An 18,878-nucleotide genomic window follows, 5' to 3' on the forward strand; every position below is an offset into this window, starting at 1 on the left:
CGACCTTGGAGAGACCTCATTATATAGAATCCTAAGTATACAGATCCTATTTGTATCACACCTTGTATGTATGTACTTTACCTAAATAAACATTTGAATTTAAACATTTGAATTTTGAATTTGAAGTACTGGCTTCAACGCTCTCCACGTCAACAGAGATTATTATTTTATAAGAAACTACTAGTATTTGTTTACTGCTGCTAAGTATCTTAAGATACTTTTTCGATTTTTTTTTCAATTTGTTTTTTAAAACAGTGATTTTTGAAGTATCATGGACATAGAGTTGTACAGATTTTAACCCCACACTCTTCATATATTGTCTAGTATATTGGCAGTATATTGCCGTATTACATAAGAACAACAACAAAGGTAACTGCAGAAGGCCTATTGACCCATACGAGGCATTATACATTATACACATACTCTTTATATAGTGTCTAGTATATATACAGTATTATGTATTGACAGTATATTGTCAGCTGTTGGTAAATTCCTCCATAGATCTAATGGTATATTGATCCTTGTATCTGAAACAATTATCTTGTATCTGCTGCTAGGCTATAGTTCGTATATCTGAAATTCACGTATTTACTTATATACCTATCCTTATATCTAAACTCATACGCGTATTTACTACCAAGCTCAAGTTTATCATTTATATCTGGTGTTTTGCCTCGACACCTTCAACCTTTCAAGGGTTGATTGTGTAGTTCTATCGTGATCTATTGATGGCCTTCCTTCCCCCTTCCCAAGGTTAGGCTGATTTACTGATCTTTTTTTACATTTACACGGGTATGTGTGTGTATTTACTATTTGTATCTGCAGAATCGAGCTATTAGCTCTTAGACCCCGTCTTTCTAACCAATCTATTTTTCCTATATTATGTTCTACTACATATTTCTTTCTAACGCCGCGTACACACACATCCCCAGGAAGCAGCCCATAGCAGCTGTTTAACTCCCAGGTACCTATTTACTGCTAGGTGTACAAAAGCATCAGGGTGAAAGAAACTTTGTCTATTTGTTTCCGTCATCGCAGGGGATCGATCCCTGGACCATAGGATTACGACCCCCGTCCACTCAGCCGCGAGGCCCCCGATTATTATTATATTATAATAATGTGTGTGTGTGTGTGTGTGTGTGTGTTTAAAAGTAATAATACTATGGGATTACCGATTTTCACACATCTATTATTATTTTTTATTTACTCAAAAATTTGTTCGTTGGTTTTATTCTTAATGGAAAACATGGAGCCTAAGGAGACAGTGAAGCCTTTGTCAGTGAAGTCTGCGATGACAGTGAAGGTTAGGATATCAGTGAGGCTTGAGAAGGCAGTGTGGTCTAGATATGTGTGATGATAGTGAAACCTCGTGAAACGGTGAAGCCTTTCATATTAATACATTTAAGTTTGAGTCTTAAGTGTTTTTCCCACACTTGTCCGAAACGCTGTGCGTATTAGTGGCTTTAGGCATAGTGTGCACTAGCTCTATCTAGAAATCCAGTATTATGTTTGTAACTCATTTTGAGTGTATGTATTTTTACCTGAATAAACATTATCTTATCTGTTAATCAGTGATGTGAAATCTACTATGTCAGTGAAATACACAATTTCTATATGCCAATAGTGAAACCCGAGGCTGCAGTGACGACTTTGATGTCAGTGAAGCCTATACATTCGTGCCAAATATGGTGAGAACCGCTGGAAGCAAGTGGGGGGCCTCCTCACCCCCGCGGCCCAACACAGTTTGGCAACTCGGGGTGGCGGAGGTCCTTGAGAGTGAAGGGGGGGGGGGGACCTCCCACTCAAAGGGGGGAGGGGTGGACCTCACACTCAAGGGGGGGGGGGCTCACTTTCAAGGGTGGGGGGACCTTGAGAGTGAGAGACGCGCGCATTGAAAGTGGAATTCACGTTTCGTCCACGGGCACCGCTCCTGTGCTAGGTAAGTCCACCACAGGCTCACCATAGCCCGTGCTACTTGCCCCGCTCCTGTGCTAGGTAAGTTACGGGCTCACCATAGCCCGTGCTACTTGGAACTTGTTCCGAGTAGCTGAATCTATAACAACAACAACAACATGTTTCGTCCAGTCCCTCCTCTCGGTCGAGTTAGGCTCCTGCACGCACGCAAACATGTCTGGTTCTCTGCGTAAAATGCTGGCTAAATGTTTGGCGTATATTTTGGAAGACTGGAGAAAGCGGAGGAAGGCGGCAAAAGACATGCAAAATGTCTGAGGGGCTGTGCTGATGATAATTAAAACAAACAATAATAATTATAATAAACATCTGGATAATTTTCCCTAATTCACGGCTGGAGTAAAGTTTTGAAGCTAAAAATGCATCGTATATATACACTAATCGTACAAAATATCTTTATGCTTTAAAAATTTTGTTTTTTATGCTTCACATGATACGAATTCCAGGACTGTACTGCATGTTCCAATATTGGTTTTACAAAGGCTGTGTAGATTGCTTTACGAGAGCTGTGGATTAGGTATCTTAACAACGTTCCAATGTTTGGCAGTGTACCATCTGTTGCCGATCTTACTCTGTATGCCTCTGGAAATAGTGTTGGAATTATTTCCACTTCCAGATACTTTTTTTCTGATTCCAGTAGTTGCCTTCCCCTTATGGTGTAGATATCTCCCTGTCTCCTATTTTCATTACCTTACACTTGTTGGGATTGAATTCCAACAACCATTTGTTTGACCACTCCTGGAGTTGGCCAAGGTCCTTCTGTAGCCTTCCTACAGTCCTCTGTTTTTACCCTTCCCATCAGATGTGCGTCATCTGCAAACATTGACATGTACGAGCTAACTCCCTCAGGTAGGTCGTTCACATCAGGATGAGCAGCGGTCCCAGAACTGAGCCTTATGGGACCCCACGTGTTACAGTCCTCCAGCTGTTTTCTCTTACTCCGTACGCCCTTGTCCAGTTATCTCATCCTGCCTCACCATCTTGTACACCAGAGGTGATGGTGATGGTGATGATGATGGAGGCGGCGGCGAATATGGTGGAGGAGATAAAGGAGACTGTCACGACCCTTGAGACTAAATAATGTTCTTCTCCCCACAGTGTAAAGAACCAATAAAAATCTGCCATGCCAATAGGTGTCTAGGGGTATAATTAATCAATGTATAAAAACGGGAGAACAATATATTTTGCTAAGGGTGACAACTTAACAACTAAATAAATAGTAGCCAGAAATATTTATCAGCATGTAATACTATAGAATGCAAGTAATTATTTGAGACCTGAACACTATCACCAGAATATGGAGTAAGCCATAAATACACTAAAATCGTCTATCCAGATAAATTAATATTTATATGGGCTTAAAATAACAAAAACCAAGAACTTAGCTTAAACACAACTGCACTCGACCGCAGCTGCCACTCTACTACCCAGGACGTGGTCCGCAGGCCCAACGTCGACTAACCGTCTACCCAAACACCAATTAATGTTCGCATGAACATTGTGAACATTCTATTTACAAAGGTCAGCCCTAAACTCCAACATTATTAACTAAGAGTTGTCATTACCGGTCTCACATTCCTTGAAATATTACGGCTACCAATATGGGAATAAATAAATATAAAACTATAGGCAATTGATTTGCCAACAATCGCCCTGGCCATTCCCAAATATTGTCAACCGCCCACACGGCTAATTTCACGTGACATCCACCACCAAGACAAACCTTACACACACTACCCAGCTATCTATGTTATATATATATATATATAATGTATATATATCTATATACACAAATCTTATACAACTGACAGCAATATTTACGTAGAGAAAACAAAAACATAATACGAGGTTCAGGAGAATTGGCAGAATCGTAATAAGATTCGTGACAGAGACAGAGGAGCAAGTGGAGAATGAAGAGAAGAAACGAAATGGAAACATAGAAGTGAAAGGCTGAGAAAGCCAGATTGTATTTCAATCATGAATTTCTTATAATGAAACTGGGCAGAAATATCACAGGCGGAAATGCCTTTGTTCATGTTTCTCTGTTGCAGAGTTGTTGACAGCCCAGAGCTGTGAGCCAGACCCAGGCGTCAAGCATGGGGGCCGAAGCTAACATGGAACACCAGGAATATACTGGCGTGTTCCTCCCTCGTGTCCACGTCGTCTGCTTTTTGGCGACACTGAAAGATCTTGATTGATTTTTCCTGCTATCACTGAGTGAGAGTTGGGAGTCATTATCGAATGAAGGTGATAGTGAGTGAGTGAGAGTGAGAGTGAGTGTGTTTGTGTTAAATTTAAAGTGAATGGCTATCAGTAGTCCGAAGTGCCAGTTGGTTTCTTTTCAAGGGTGCTTCTGAGGACGAATGTCTATTCTTGTATTGTTTTGCGTCACATCTAATAGTAAAAGAAGAGAAGCGTTGTTTGTGCGGCTTGAGACTGTCTGCTTGACCTTTAACTCCACCTATTTTTATACGAGCCAGCTGGAGCGAATTCGTAGTTAACGGAACAATAAATAACCTTGTTATTTTTTGCATTAATTTTATCATATTGGTATTGAAAGCATGTTTGTTTTGCCTTCTTCACTCTACCTGCGCGCCTGCTCCGTTGATTACCTATCCACAAAGCTACAACTCTCTACCAAGGATCAGATTTCTTATCCACAATCATTTGCCCTTGTTTAACACCTCAAGCAGCTCTCTCACATTACAAGGTTGTTTCCTCGGTCGGCGTGACATTGGAGACTTAAGACCCTTGATGTCTTTATTACAGTTTTGTGTAATTAAGGTTCGACGCGGACATATTCCCCCCTCACAATGTTAGCTTTCCAACTTAGCGTCATGTATATACGTGCATGACGGCCAGCTTCGTATCTCCACACTGCGCGAGCGAGATGTAAACGAGTGGCTTATGAACACACTGGATATGACTATAGTTTTTGCGAAAGTGATCACAAAGGCTGACGTATAGAGGCCGCGATGATTACGGTAAATAATTACTGTATGAAGTCAGGAGTTTTAGCCCTGATCGCTCGTTGCGTCCGACCTGAAGCAGCCCAGTCAGGTTTTCCTGTCTGATGTGCTGTGATCTTTGTCCACACTGTGTTCGCCTCGGCAGATATCCGGAGATATACTGCGCTCATACGCAGTGATAAGGTGGGGGAAGGTAATCGAATTTGTTTGATAGCCATAATAGTTGCAAATTTGCCATTGATGTTGGGGGATATAATTCAATAAAAGATGAAGGGTGCTGTGAAAATCTTTTACAATTTAAGGAATGAGTTTCTGGGTAATATATAGGGTGCTCTAAGAGACGAAGTGTTCACCAAGACGAAGGATGCTGTAAAAGTTGAGTGTTGCACTGAATTTGCAGTGTTATGGCAGGAGTGGGTATTGTCGTACTGTGGTAGACAATTATGCCATAGTGTACAGTGGCAGGAGATAAATCCTGTGTTAAGCATTGGATGTTGCGGAAGACGTGGCAATCTGAGGTAGACCTTGAATACTGTAAAGGTGAATTGCAGGGCATGCAGTAGGCGCTGGTGCAGCGCTAGATGCTGGGTGCCGTGAGAAAGGCAGTGTGGAGGCAGATGATGAGTGCTGGCATGCTAGTGCTGCATAATATGATGTAATAATATGATGTATGAGTGCTGCATTTGGAAGATGCAGCCGAGGCTTTACGTGGTTCAAGTTCAAGTACGTTTATTTGAGGCAATAAAATACATCTCAAAGGGATAGAGTAGCGTACGCTATTTCTACCCCCCCCTATCCTCACGTGGTTACGGTTCCCTGCAGGTTATAGCCACAAAGGTAAAGAGAGCGTCTTATCAGCTCAGACCGTTGGCATCGCCTCGCACGCTGAGAGATATAAACACGGCAGTATAAAGTGATCCACAATTTGCTTTGAAACTAAACTGAACTGATTCAGATAGCTGCGTAACATTAGCGAAGGTTGGCGGCATCCATCCTCCTGGTTTGATGGTACTTTTTGTAACCATGTGCCCGATCGTACCAATAAGTAATAATGGAGCCCCAGTAAGGCACTTTTTGTACTTTTTTATATAGTCCAGAAAAAATAAAGCCAAAAACAAAATAAATTGTCCTAGGCCTAGTATAGTACACATATGTACTACATTAGGCCACAGAGAGCGTGTATTAGGCCTAGGATGGTTAGGTTAAGTCATATTAACAACATAAAAAAATATAAGCTTTTCCGGTTTGTCCAAAATTCAGTACTATAAAGTCTACTTTTTGCTGGTCCATCAAGATATATTTGCACTTTCGACCACAGTGTTACTGTAAGTACTTTCATTTTAGAAGAATGTGCTGATCCATCCATATATTAATATATAAATATAATGTATATGCAAACAAAATAATTCCAGGATTAAAGTCGTCACAAATCGGGTCCCGGCAACACCACAAGATGAGAGCGAGTAGCTTATAACGGCAGCCGCTGTCAGCCAGGCGCTGGTGTTGTGTGGACGTGTAGCAGAGTGTGTTGTGGGCGCCGGGTGGCAGTGTGGGGTGTGGGTGGGTGCTGGGTGGCAGTGTGGGGTGTGGGTGGGCGCCGGGTGGCAGTGTGGGGTGTGGGTGGGTGCTGGGTGGCAGTGTGGGGTGTGGGTGGGCGCCGGGTGGCAGTGTGGGGTGTGGGTGGGTGCTGGGTGGCAGTGTGGGGTGTGGGTGGGTGCTGGGTGGCAGTGTGGGGTGTGGGTGGGCGCCGGGTGGCAGTGTGGGGTGTGGGTGGGTGCTGGGTGGCAGTGTGGGGTGTGGGTGGGCGCCGGGTGGCAGTGTGGGGTGTGGGTGGGCGCCGGGTGGCAGTGTGGGGTGTGGGTGGGCGCCGGGTGGCAGTGTGGGAGGTGGGTGGGCGCCGGGTGGCAGTGTGGGGTGTGGGTGGACGCTGGGTGGCAGTGTGGGGTGTGGGGTGTGGGTGGGCGCCGGGTGGCAGTGTGGGAGGTGGGTGGGCGCCGGGTGGCAGTGTGGGAGGTGGGTGGGCGCCGGGTGTGAGTGTGGGGTGTGGGTGGGCGCCGGGTGGCAGTGTGGGAGGTGGGTGGGCGCCGGGTGGCAGTGTGGGAGGTGGGTGGGCGCCGGGTGACAGTGTGGGAGGTGGGTGGGCGCCGGGTAGCAGTGTGGGAGGTGGGTGGGCGCCGGGTGACAGTGTGGGAGGTGGGTGGACGCTGGGTGGCAGTGTGGGGTGTGGGTGGGCGCCGGGTGGCAGTGTGGGAGATGGGTGCTGGGTGTGAGTGTGGGAGGTGGGTGGTGGGTATGAGTGTGGGGTGTGGGTGGGCGCCGGGTGGCAGTGTGGGAGATGGGTGCTGGGTGTGAGTGTGGGAGGTGGGTGGTGGGTATGAGTGTGGGAGGTGGGTGGGCGCCGGGAGGCAGTGTGGGAGCGGCGAGCTGATGGTGGTTTAGGAGGAGGGGGTCGGAATGGCTCTGAGACATGAGCCTGAGTGACAGGATACACATTCTTGTGAGGGTGTAAACACTTCACAGGGATAAGAGCCTGTTCTAGGGTACCATCGGGCCTCTTAGAAAAACAAAACTCACTTTCATTGGTTGAACTCCAGTATCCCTATAAGCGTGACAAACACGCGGAAGTGAGAATCTAAATCCACTTGTGTAATATGCAGTGGATGCATCAACGCTGTATAATACAGCCGTACTCGGGCTAGTCACGAATGAACGAATGATCAACACCTTAACTGCCAATCAGTTGTTACGGGCAAGAACACATGAAACAACTGAGCGCGCGTGAGGAACGTAGCTTTCCTCTGGGAGGCGCATCGGAAAACTGGGTCAACTGAGAACACATCTCTACGACCGGTGGCTTGTGTAGTGATTGATGATTGATGAAGATTAAGTCACCGAAAAAGGTGGCACGGGCATGAATAGCCCGTAAGTGTTGACACTTTTGAGCCATTACCAGTATCAAGAGCTGATACTGGAGATCTGTGGAGGTGCGACTGTACCCTGCGTGACGGGAGATGTCTCTCGTGTTGCTTGTGTAGTGATAATCCCGGTGGCTGGTGTATCACCCCCGGGGAGGACCAGGATGTACGTAGACAATGGGGTCAAGGTAGTGCGGGCGGGCTTGCTCCCCCGGGCCGGTTCCCTGAGCTGGTTTCTCCCGCACGACAACAGTCCTCCGAGTTAACAATCCAACTTCCGTTCCATCCTCGGGCTTTTAGTAGCCTCCTCTTGACTATTTTTGTTATATATAGATTGATTTTTACTCTTGAATTGATAGGATGTTAGATCGCATATACTGTAAGTGCTTTTGACGGGAACTTACATTTAAATTTAGTCTACAATTTATATAATTCCTGTCGTGATGGAGAGGACGCCTGTACTCTGGTATGGAGGTTCCCAAGGTCGAACTACCGACCTTCCCCAGGATGCAGTCCCACACCGGTTGCCTAACTCCGGCTACCTATTTACTGCTAGGTGGAGATGCACCAGGTGAAAGGAAACGTTACCAACCATGTCTATCCCGCCCGGGAATCGGGATCCACGATTATGAGACGAGAACGTAGCCTACAGTACTACAGACTCATGTAACATTGTATCTCATTACAGTTAAGATACTGTATAAACACAGCTTCAGATACGGTAGGATTATTGTTATGAAACATGTACCCACCTAGTGGCGCTTGCGGGGGTTGAGCTTCAGCTCTTTGGCCCGCCTTTCATCTGTCAATCTACTGGTGTACAGGTACACTAGTGTATAAGAGCACGACTATAAAACAAACGAGAGTATAATGATTTTTTTTTTGTTTACATTGTAGATAATATTTCAGTTCTACAACACCGTCCTTAGAGAGCTCCTTATCTGACACAAACAGTGAGAACAATGTTCAGAGAGGACGCTACTTTCTGAGCATTTCTCAGTCCCTTCGTTGCAGCGTTGTCTTGAGGATTCGTTATATATTCTCTTCACCATAATAGTTGGCACGACAGTTTATGTGCTGGTCTGTCCAGTTTGCCAAGTTGCGTTGGCTTCCTTGTAGTCTCCTCCGTGTGGCTGTCTTCCTCGTGTGTGTTGCATCACCGTCCTCTTCCTCCTCCTTCTCCTTACCGTGTGGTCTTCCTGCTCTTATTTTACCTTCAACACATTTGTCTAGATTTTTTGTCTGCGTTGATTTGTATCAACACAGACACAGACTGTGTTGATTTGTATCAACACAGACACAGACTGTGTTGATTTGTATCAACACAGACACAGACTGTGTTGATTTGTATCAACACAGACACAGACTGTGTTGATTTGTATAAACACAAATTTGTCTGTGTTGCTCTTTTGTTTTCCTGGATCTCTTCTTACAATACATGTACATGAGGCTCCGTCATGGGCAATTATTAACATTGTATGAAATGATTTAATTTACCTAAACGCAATTTATTCATGACTTGTATGTTTGTTTCAGGTAATAATTCCCGTTGTTGGGGGCAGGAAACCAGTACGTACTTACACTTATCTTGGCTAACTTTTGACTTTGCTGAACATACAGCTAACTGTAGTTAACTTCCCAGTACCTATTTTACTACTAGGTGAACAGTGGGACGAAGTGAAACGAAACGTGTGCAATCATTTGTTCCGCCCGGAGACTGAACACAGGCCCTTCGATTGTGATCCGGGGACGTAGACTACTGTGCTACAGCGCAGCCTTGCGGCAAAGAAACGCCGATGTGAGAGTAGACTTTATTTGCACGTAACCTTTAACCCGTAAGAGCTTTATCCAATCTGAGATACACGAGGCTATGCCGTATACAGGGAGAAAGGGGTTATATACTGCTTAGAATACACTACAGTGTATGTCTGTGTTCGGAGGTGCGTGTGAGTCCTTCCGGCTGTATCGTGTGGCACATTCAGCTCAATAGCCTGGTGACCAAAAGGTCTCGGGTTCGATTTCCGTGCATGATTATACTTTTGGACACGTTTCTTACACCTGATGCCTCGGTTCATCTGTCAATAAATGTGCCTGGGGAGATAGGAGACTGGTGTGGAGTGCGTCCTGGGTGAGGTCAGTCGTTGAAGTCAAGCTGTGGGATAGTTTGTACCGGCTCAACCACAGCCTGTACGTCCTCGCCATGACAGAAAATGATCCTGCCAGTTATCATCACGTGCAGCCTCAATGTTGCTCTAACTTCGTTAAGATCATTCTGTAAATCTCGAAATGGATAATTTGTTTATAGGGCTGAACATGGGATTCGATCCCCCGGCAGGCCACTATAGCAGGGAGTGTCCCCTCCCCAAGCCCCCCCGGGCAGGAAACAAGAAGGGCGGAACCACCCTCCAACTCCCCTCTCCCCCCCACCAGACCACAGCACACGCCCAACACTGTCCTGACATTTGTCTAAGTGTCTACGAGGAAAAACCTGTGGTGTCGGTGGTGAGTGTACACACCTCGGTACCGTTAAGCGAGACGTTCGAGGGAGAGCTCGAAGCAGCGACCCTCGTCTCCTTCCCTCTCAAGGGATAACAAGGAGGTGGGAAGAGTTCAAAATAGTTGGAACAAAAACAAACTCAGGAACAAGGGAGGGGGGGGGAGACCTTTGACAATCTGTCGACTTCCTGCCCCCGTCGGGGCCACTAAATAGATGATGGCTCTAGGGAAAATTCAGGATAGTACAATTTATTCTATTTGGTAGTATACCTTTGACCGGTGGAGCGTTGTGGTTGGCAATGCTAATTGGAGGCAAGTTACCTTGGTCCACAGCGGCTCACACAGACTGGTATTGTTAGGCTTCACAGCTAAAACACCACTTTTTCTTCACCATGGCTGTGTAAGGCTTGCACTGTTTTACATAAGTGCCTTATAAAAAGTAAACAGGATTTTGCTTTGTGTTAGGACTATGCGCGTGGGTGTACTTTTATTTTGTTCTTGTAGGGTTTGCTGCAAATGATTCATGCTTCATGCAAGTCGGCGGTCAATCCCCGACCGTCCAAGTGGTTGGTGCACCATTCCTTCCATTCAGTCTCATCCCAAATCCTTATCCTGACCACTTCACAGTGCTATATAGTCGTAATGATTTAGCACTTCCTCCTGATAGTTCCCTTCCCTTCCTGGGCCCCACATTTTTAAGCATTTGATCATCATATGGTTTGTATATAGGGGTCCTGGTAGTACAGTCGGGCTCGTTCTCGACTTTCAATAGAGAAATACAGTCGGGCTCGTTCTCGACTTTCAATAGAGAAATACAGTCGGGCTCGTTCTCGACTTTCAATAGAGAATTCCGAGTTCGAATCCTGGGCGGGATAGAAATGGAAGGGCGCATTTCCTATCACATAATACCCTTGTTCACCTAGCAGTACATAGGTAGCCAGGATTTAGTCAACGTGTTGTGGAGGTTGCATCCTGGGCGGGGTCAGTGGCTCGACGTTGGAGGGCACCTCGATATAAGCCTAACGTGTATATATACACTGACTGCCTGTCCCCCAACACAGTGAATTACATGAACCCGTATTAGGAGTTAAGACTCCGCCACCTTTTATATTACATTTCATTTGAGTGCTGTCTTTTCTCCAGCAATTCAAGATTTGGCTAACTTGTGAATTTTCCCGCGCATCTGTGCATGCTAGTGAACTCGCTCGCTTGTCGCGAGAGTTGAACTTAAGCTCTGTTCTTCCCTTAAACCATCTGTTGACTGTAAGTAGTGGTTCCCGCGCTTTCTGGCCTGTTACGGGCTCACCATAGCCCATGTTACTTGGAACTTGTTCCGAGTAGCTGAATCTATATCAACAACAACAGCTTTCTGGCCAGTCATGAGTCTCGGTGGTAGGTTTCGTTCTCGACTCGGCAGGGGATCTTGGGTTCGACTACCGGGCGGGACAGAAATGGTTGGCTACATTACCTTTCACCTAGCAGTAAATAGGCACCAATGAGTTAGTCTTCTGTGATTCGTTAGCCGTGCGTCCGTTATCTTTCGCGTTTCGTCAGCCGTGCGCCCGTTACCTTTCGCGATTCGTCAGCCGTGCGTCCGTTACCTTTCGCGATTCGTCAGCCGTGCGCCCGTTACCTTTCGCAATTCGTCAGCCGTGCGCCCGTTACCTTTCGCGATTCGTTAGCCGTGCGTCCGTTACCTTTCGCGATTTCGTCAGCCGTGGGCTCGTTACCTTTCGTGATTCGTCAGCCGTGCGCCCGTTACCATTCGCAATTCGTCAGCCGTGCGTCCGTTACCTTTCGCGATTCGTCAGCCGTGCGCCCGTTACCTTTCGCGATTCGTTAGCGCGTGCGGCTGCCACCCGCCCTGTATTGTATGAGTGGTGTGAAGGTCAACGTGAGGAAATTACCACATCACCTCTTAACTTCCTTCTCCCGCCACCCACTTTCACGGCCACCACTTTTGTTACGCTGACATCACTGTTATACTGAACTTTGTGTGGCTCTTATACTGAACTGATATACTGTGGGTGTATATGATGAACGTTATTTGTGAACTCCAGCTGTTACACTGCACTGTGGCACTGTTATGCTGCAGTGTGGGGAGGGGCACTGTTATGCTGCAGTGGGGAGGAGCACTGTTATGCTGCAGTGTGGGGAGAGGCACTGTTATGCTGCAGTGTGGGGAGGGGCACTGTTATGCTGCAGCGTGGGGGAGGGGCACTGTTATGCTGCAGCGTGGGAGAGGGGCACTGTTATGCTGCAGCGTGAGGAGGGGCACTGTTATGCTGCAGCGTGGGGGAGGAGCACTGTTATGCTGCAGCGTGGGGGAGGAGCACTGTTATGCTGCAGTGTGGGGAGGGGCACTGTTATGCTGCAGCGTGGGGAGAGGCACTGTTATGCTGCAGTGTGGGGAGGGGCACTGTTATGCTGCAGCGTGGGGAGAGGCACTGTTATGCTGCAGCGTGGGGAGGGGCACTGTTATGCTGCAGTGTGGGGAGGGGCACTGTTATGCTGCAGTGTGGGGAGAGGCACTGTTATGCTGCAGTGTGTGTGTGGGGGGGGGGAGGCTGTGTTATATGTAGGAGTCTTTGCTATGCTGCAGCATGTGTGTACCTACCTAGTTGTGCTTGCGAGGGTTGAACTCTGGCTCTTTGGTCACGCCTCTCAACCGTCAATCAACTGATGTACTGTGTGTGGGGGGTGGGGGCTTCGTTATCATACACCCAATTTATTGGTATACATTGGTATCTTGTAGAGTTCTATTAATACCTGATATGGAATGCATATCAAGTAAGGCTGAAAGTCTATCTACATTACTTTAAGTATTGGTTGACAAGAGGTCTCTGTACTTGTTTTTTTTTTATTTCATAATCCATTGTTTTTGTTTCAATGTTTTGCCGAATGTTACTAAGTTGACTGTGGATGTATATCAGTCATATGTTTCTTGCCTGTAGTTATACTTTGTTAATTTTTGTTTTATGGTCGTGTTAGCCTTCCATACAATCGCAAAATGTATGGAAGAAGCAAATTTTGTGTTTTAATTTCATTCCAATAACCGAATTATTTGATGATAAATTGAAAAAAAACTGTGGTATAAACATTTAGAGGTGGATGAACCAATGCTTGCTTTGGTTATAACCCACTTATTTGCATTTTGATGTCATTCATTCATTGGGCCAACACCCAAGACACCATTCTCAATAATTTTTTTGTTTAATTATCTGGGGAAAGCACCAAACCATTACGACTTTATAACACTTGGAAGAGGTCAGGAAAAAAAAAAAGAATTGGGATGGGACGGGGGGAAGGAATGGTGCCCAACTACTTGGATTCAATCCCTGACTACAACGGTCGGGGATTGAATGCCGACCTGCATGAAGCAAGACCGTCGCTTTACCGTCCAGGTCAAAGTGGCTGGGTACCGTTCTCAGTAGTACAACAATATATTTGTAATTTTAAATTAAATACACAAGAAGAATGAAGAAAGACACTGACAAATCCATACAAATGTAAGTATGTAAGTAATTATCAAAGAAGGCACCAAGCTGGGAAGGCTATGTAGCACCAACAAATGTATGGAATAATCAGAGGGTGCTAAATATCACTCAGGATGCCAATATGAGAACAGAAACGCACAAGGCGAACAATATCAAAAGTATCCGATTCACCAAGAATTCGATCGAGGGACAAGTGACCACGGCCATACTAACGTAAAGTAAAGTTGACTTTGAGGAAAGGGAGGAAGAAGATTGTACAAGGTCACAATTTTTGTTAATACGTGTCACTGTGGACAACTGTGAACAGTCTACCAACTAGACGCTACCTTGTATACCCACACACACGAGCCCCTTGCCATGTACTATACCCCCTTTGGTACATAATACTGTACTGTAGATTGTGGTCTAATGCTTGACCTGCTACACCCCACCAGATCATATGGAAGTGGAAACCTTAGCCTTCACAATACAATTTTAATCCAGTCCAAAAACAAGTCAAAGCTGCTTTTGCCGCTGCACTTGCCGAAACTGTAGCAGTTGCTGCCACATCCATCTACTGCTCATGTTAGGCTCTATTCCTTTCATTTATTTATTTGAAATTTAAGAATTCTGTACCAGTATTTGTATAATATTTTTCATACGATGTCATATCATAAATATTACTTATCATTGTTTTTTTTTTTTCTATTTATATATACAGTTAACTTATTTGAGCCATCTATTCGCAAAATGGTAATACTCAACAACCTGACTATTCTATGCAGTCTGCCACACAGTAAAATGTAATATTACATATGCTGCAGACCGTACATACCATTGAAAAAAATGTAATGTATTATGAATTTAAGTGAAGTATGAGCAGAGATTTTCAAATTTTGAATTGAAATATTAACGCTTACTTAAAACTCCCGTATCAACCTACCCTGGCTTTGCGCCCTGGAGAGGCCACTCCAGACCAACAACCAGAGTGCAACTTCATAGTCTCCCGAGACTGATGATGCCTACTACTACTACACTGGTTATCAACAAATTATTTTACTTCAAAGCTTTCATAATAATCTGTGCCTTGGGTAATGAAATATAAAATTCTGTGCGAGTGAACTGGGAAAATGGAGAGGGTGGTGATCATAAAGTCAAGTTTTAACCAAGATGGCTAGTTGATCTCTGCCCTAAGTTGTTGTACAATGCACAATAATGGAAATAAAAATTCTTTATGTGTTATGCAGGTTTTAGATAGTAGACAGCACTATTTTTCATTTACATTATATGATGCGAGAAATCTGTAGGTATCTGCGAGCAACTTTTTTTCACCTTACAGCATCAACCCATCCTCGACTCAAGTCCATTACATCCAGAGGCCAACCCCACAGACACATTCATAAATTTTTACATGCTGTTCATTCAAAATGGGAATTTTCTCAAATATAAATTAACATTATAATATATTAGCATATTGTGCATATACAGTATAGGCATAGGTTTGGTTAGGTTAGGTGTTTAGGTTATGTTGGCAACTATTTGTATTTGTAGTACTTGGGTGTAGCAGTTACAGTGTTGTGGTTCGAACAGAATTTGTCAGCGAACCACTTGTTCCGGAAGGGTTCGAACGAAATCAGTTGCGAGTTGCGTGTAAACCGTTTTTCATTCATAAACGGGGGGTTTGGTGGGTGCATGGAATCACTTTTGGGTCTTTGTTTGGAGGATGGGCTGCACAGCATATAAACACTTTCAGGCATCATATTGCTCTTGGGCACGGAACCGTCAAATTTGAAACAAAATGACATAATTTGATACTCGTACACTGATGAGTTTGGCCACATTTTAATTCATTAATGAGCAGGTAATCGAAAGGTTTAGCTCAATTGCAATTTAATTAAGCAAGAAATTGTGATCACATGATGATTTTCTGTTTTTTTTTTTTATACTGTACATGCACAAGGGAATGAAGTATTAATGTTTGGGTGGGTTTATTAGTATATCCGAGTTGCATTGACGAGCCTACTAGGTAACATGTCTTGATGGATTTATTATATTTTTTATTGTCTTTGGTTTCTATGAATGTCACATTGAGTTTACTGAAGATTTATTTCTCATCTAATTTGCAGATCAGCAGCAACAGTAGTCACACAAGAAAAATGTCACTGCAAGATAAGCTTGACATTGTTAAGTGTGACACTATCGGTCTTCGTTACTTCTGATGTCTTCTGCCACTGGGGCCTCGTACACTGCAGCTCCAGATTAAAAAGTTTGTAGTCTAAAAGCATATTTCACTGCCTTGTATGTACACACGGACCAATATGATAGATGACTATTTGAAGATAAAAGTTTTGCCTGCGAGATTTATAAAATCTATCTGATACACACTGCCTTCCTTACAAGAATAACTGAGGTTTTAGAGTTAGCATGCTGAAAGCTAGAGAAGCTAGAATTCTTGTTTAAATTATAATAGAGTACTATAATGCTCAGAGACAGGAGAGGGAGAGGAAAGAATGCTTTTAAAGAACTACTGTACATTTTTTTGAGCAGATGGTATATTAGATGTGCATATTGTGTGGAGGATTAAGTTGGTTATCAAAGGAGGTTACCTTAATTCACTACCTTGCTCACTAAACTCTTACTGCTCTTGCTGAACAGCAAAAAGAGACCAGGGGTCCAAACTGAATTGCTGTTGATCATGTGAGCTTCAGACACCCTCGTCTCCACCAGTCCCTCCCTCAGCAGTGAATGATAAAAAGAAAACAAAAAGTAGTACACCCCCCTCCTCTTTTGGCACCTCTCTGATGCCTACAACACCTCAAGAAGTCATCTGGCAGTGCCTCATGTCTTACGAGAAATGCCCACAATGAATATTAAAACTCCACATCAGACAGAACCTGTTGTCATGTGCTACATCCACTGTTGAACCTATGGGAAGTTATCTCTCGGTTATACACTCTCGGGTGTCCTTCCTCCAACTCTCTTTATTTTCCCATTCAACTTGTACAGACAAGTTACAATAACCTGGCTGAAGATATGATGACCAAACCATACACCAGAAGATGAAGAAATGCCAATGTTTTGGTACCCAGGAGTTAGTCAGCTTGCTGTGGGGTTGCATCTTGGACAGGGTCAGTAATTCAACTCTGGGGAGGGGAGACCTCGATACAAATCTAACGTGTATGAATACACTTTGGCTGCCTGTCTCCTGACACAATGAATTATTAGTCAGTGCTTCACCGACACTGACTGCCCGAAACGCTTTGCATAATAGTGGCTTTAGGCATTGTATGTACTAGCTTTATCTATGAATCCATTAACTTTTGTATTTCACCTTGTATGTATGTACTTTACCTGAATAAATATTTGTATTTGTAATCATTTTTACTTTCAGATGAAAGGCTGAAGACACCAACAGTGATGAAGACAAGTGAAAGAAGAGTCCTAGAAGGAAACTTTGCTCTACCTTTTGTATTTTGTGCTGTAATTATACATAAATACATTCTATTTATCTTTAATTGAATTTTTTGCAAAAATATGGTTAGCTTTAAAGTTGTTATACAAGTCCTAATGCATGATTTATTAACATTCTATTAAGTGCACAATTTAATTTTCTATGGTAGGTAAATGCTGTCCCAACATGAAACAAGTATGGCTTAGGTTTTGTTTTTAACATGTTCACAATTTCTATAATTAATATACATAATATATATTTGAGTAAACCAATATACCGAATAATAAATGGAAGAAATTATGCAAAAAGAAGAATGGTAATTGTTAGCATATTATAACAATTATGGTGCTGTGGTATATAAAATAGTTAAATTCTTTGCCAAAAGCTGCCACCAGGTTTTCCACTTATAACTAACTTCATTAAAATATTAACTTATTTATACTCTACCACTTTTAAACATCAAACACACTATCAAGCTAAATCGACATAACATTTTGGGCCCCATGCAAATTCCAAATTTTAGAGTAAATTTAAGGAAAAAACAATTCTTCATTGTAATCTTAAGGAACCAATTGAGGCTAACATAATAAATTTCTCCAATATTTTCAGCTTTCCTATCAGACTTACTAGATGTATTAAAAGACTAATAATACCTTAATAAGGTATCTATTTTGACTACAAAGTATTATTCGTTTTATAGTACTCCTCAATTCATCATTAGTTCTGTATTTGCCTATACAAGCGAGGCTCAGATCTGACTTTGCAATCATTGGTTGCCATTAACAAATTACTCTATGACCACACCTAAAAAATCCCTGTGCAATACATTTTAATACTATTTAAGGTGAATAAAGTTTCCGATTTCTATTGCTCCAAGCTGGTTTTAAATTTTATATATTTGTTAATGTTTAAGAGTTTTTATATTATACTTGTGAATTGCATATGATAACACAAATAAAATGTATCTTATATTTTGTTTCAGTAACCAAAAGAAAAGTGTATGTTGTACTCGCACGTTTACTGTTATTTTGTTCGGACTGCAAGAGATAATCCACAGAACTGGAGTGGAATAGTAGTTCCTTAGTAAGCAATTACCAGAAGTGGTTAATCCAGTATGACTATACAGTACTATTTAAGTCAATAATGTGTAAGAGCCTTGCTTTTACCCAAGATACTGACACAAGAGCAGAAAGACACGAGCTTAGATGCATTAGAGAGATCAGATTCACTAAACAGCTCCACAATAGCATTAAAGAAAATTGATGACTAACCAAATTTGTCATCTAGAAAATTAATGAAATATAATTGAGAGGAGACAAGACAATTTAGGCAAGTTGAGTCAGGTTTCCTTTCCTTCATCTGACCAAGAGACAAATTAGTACAACGTGAGAATAATATGCAAGCAGATTAAGCTTATTATTGGATAAAGCAATCCATTTATCTTTCCATGTAAATAAGGTTGAATGTATTATTGTGTAATAATGTGAAAAGAATGCGCTTTGAGAGCTGGGAGCTCATTTGAACGACAGATTTTATTTTGCCAGCCAGTTCATTGGAGTTTATATGAATATGACTAGTTATCAGAGAAAACTACCCCTTG

General features: G+C 43.3%; 1 protein-coding gene across 1 annotated transcript in view; it reads left to right on the top strand.

Moving 5' to 3' along the window:
- Positions 1–17,356, top strand: part of LOC123774570 (uncharacterized) — a 30,619-nt gene extending 13,263 nt beyond the window's left edge. The window contains exons 2-3 of the mRNA XM_045768934.2: positions 15,954–16,093; positions 17,219–17,356. Coding sequence (XP_045624890.2) covers positions 15,954–16,046 — 93 coding nt within the window. The 3' untranslated portion in view covers positions 16,047–16,093; positions 17,219–17,356. The remainder of the gene's footprint in view (positions 1–15,953; positions 16,094–17,218) is intronic.
- The last annotated feature ends 1,522 nt before the right edge of the window (positions 17,357–18,878 follow it).

Source organism: Procambarus clarkii, chromosome 51, assembly GCF_040958095.1.
Source record: "Procambarus clarkii isolate CNS0578487 chromosome 51, FALCON_Pclarkii_2.0, whole genome shotgun sequence".
Taxonomy (NCBI): domain Eukaryota; kingdom Metazoa; phylum Arthropoda; class Malacostraca; order Decapoda; family Cambaridae; genus Procambarus; species Procambarus clarkii.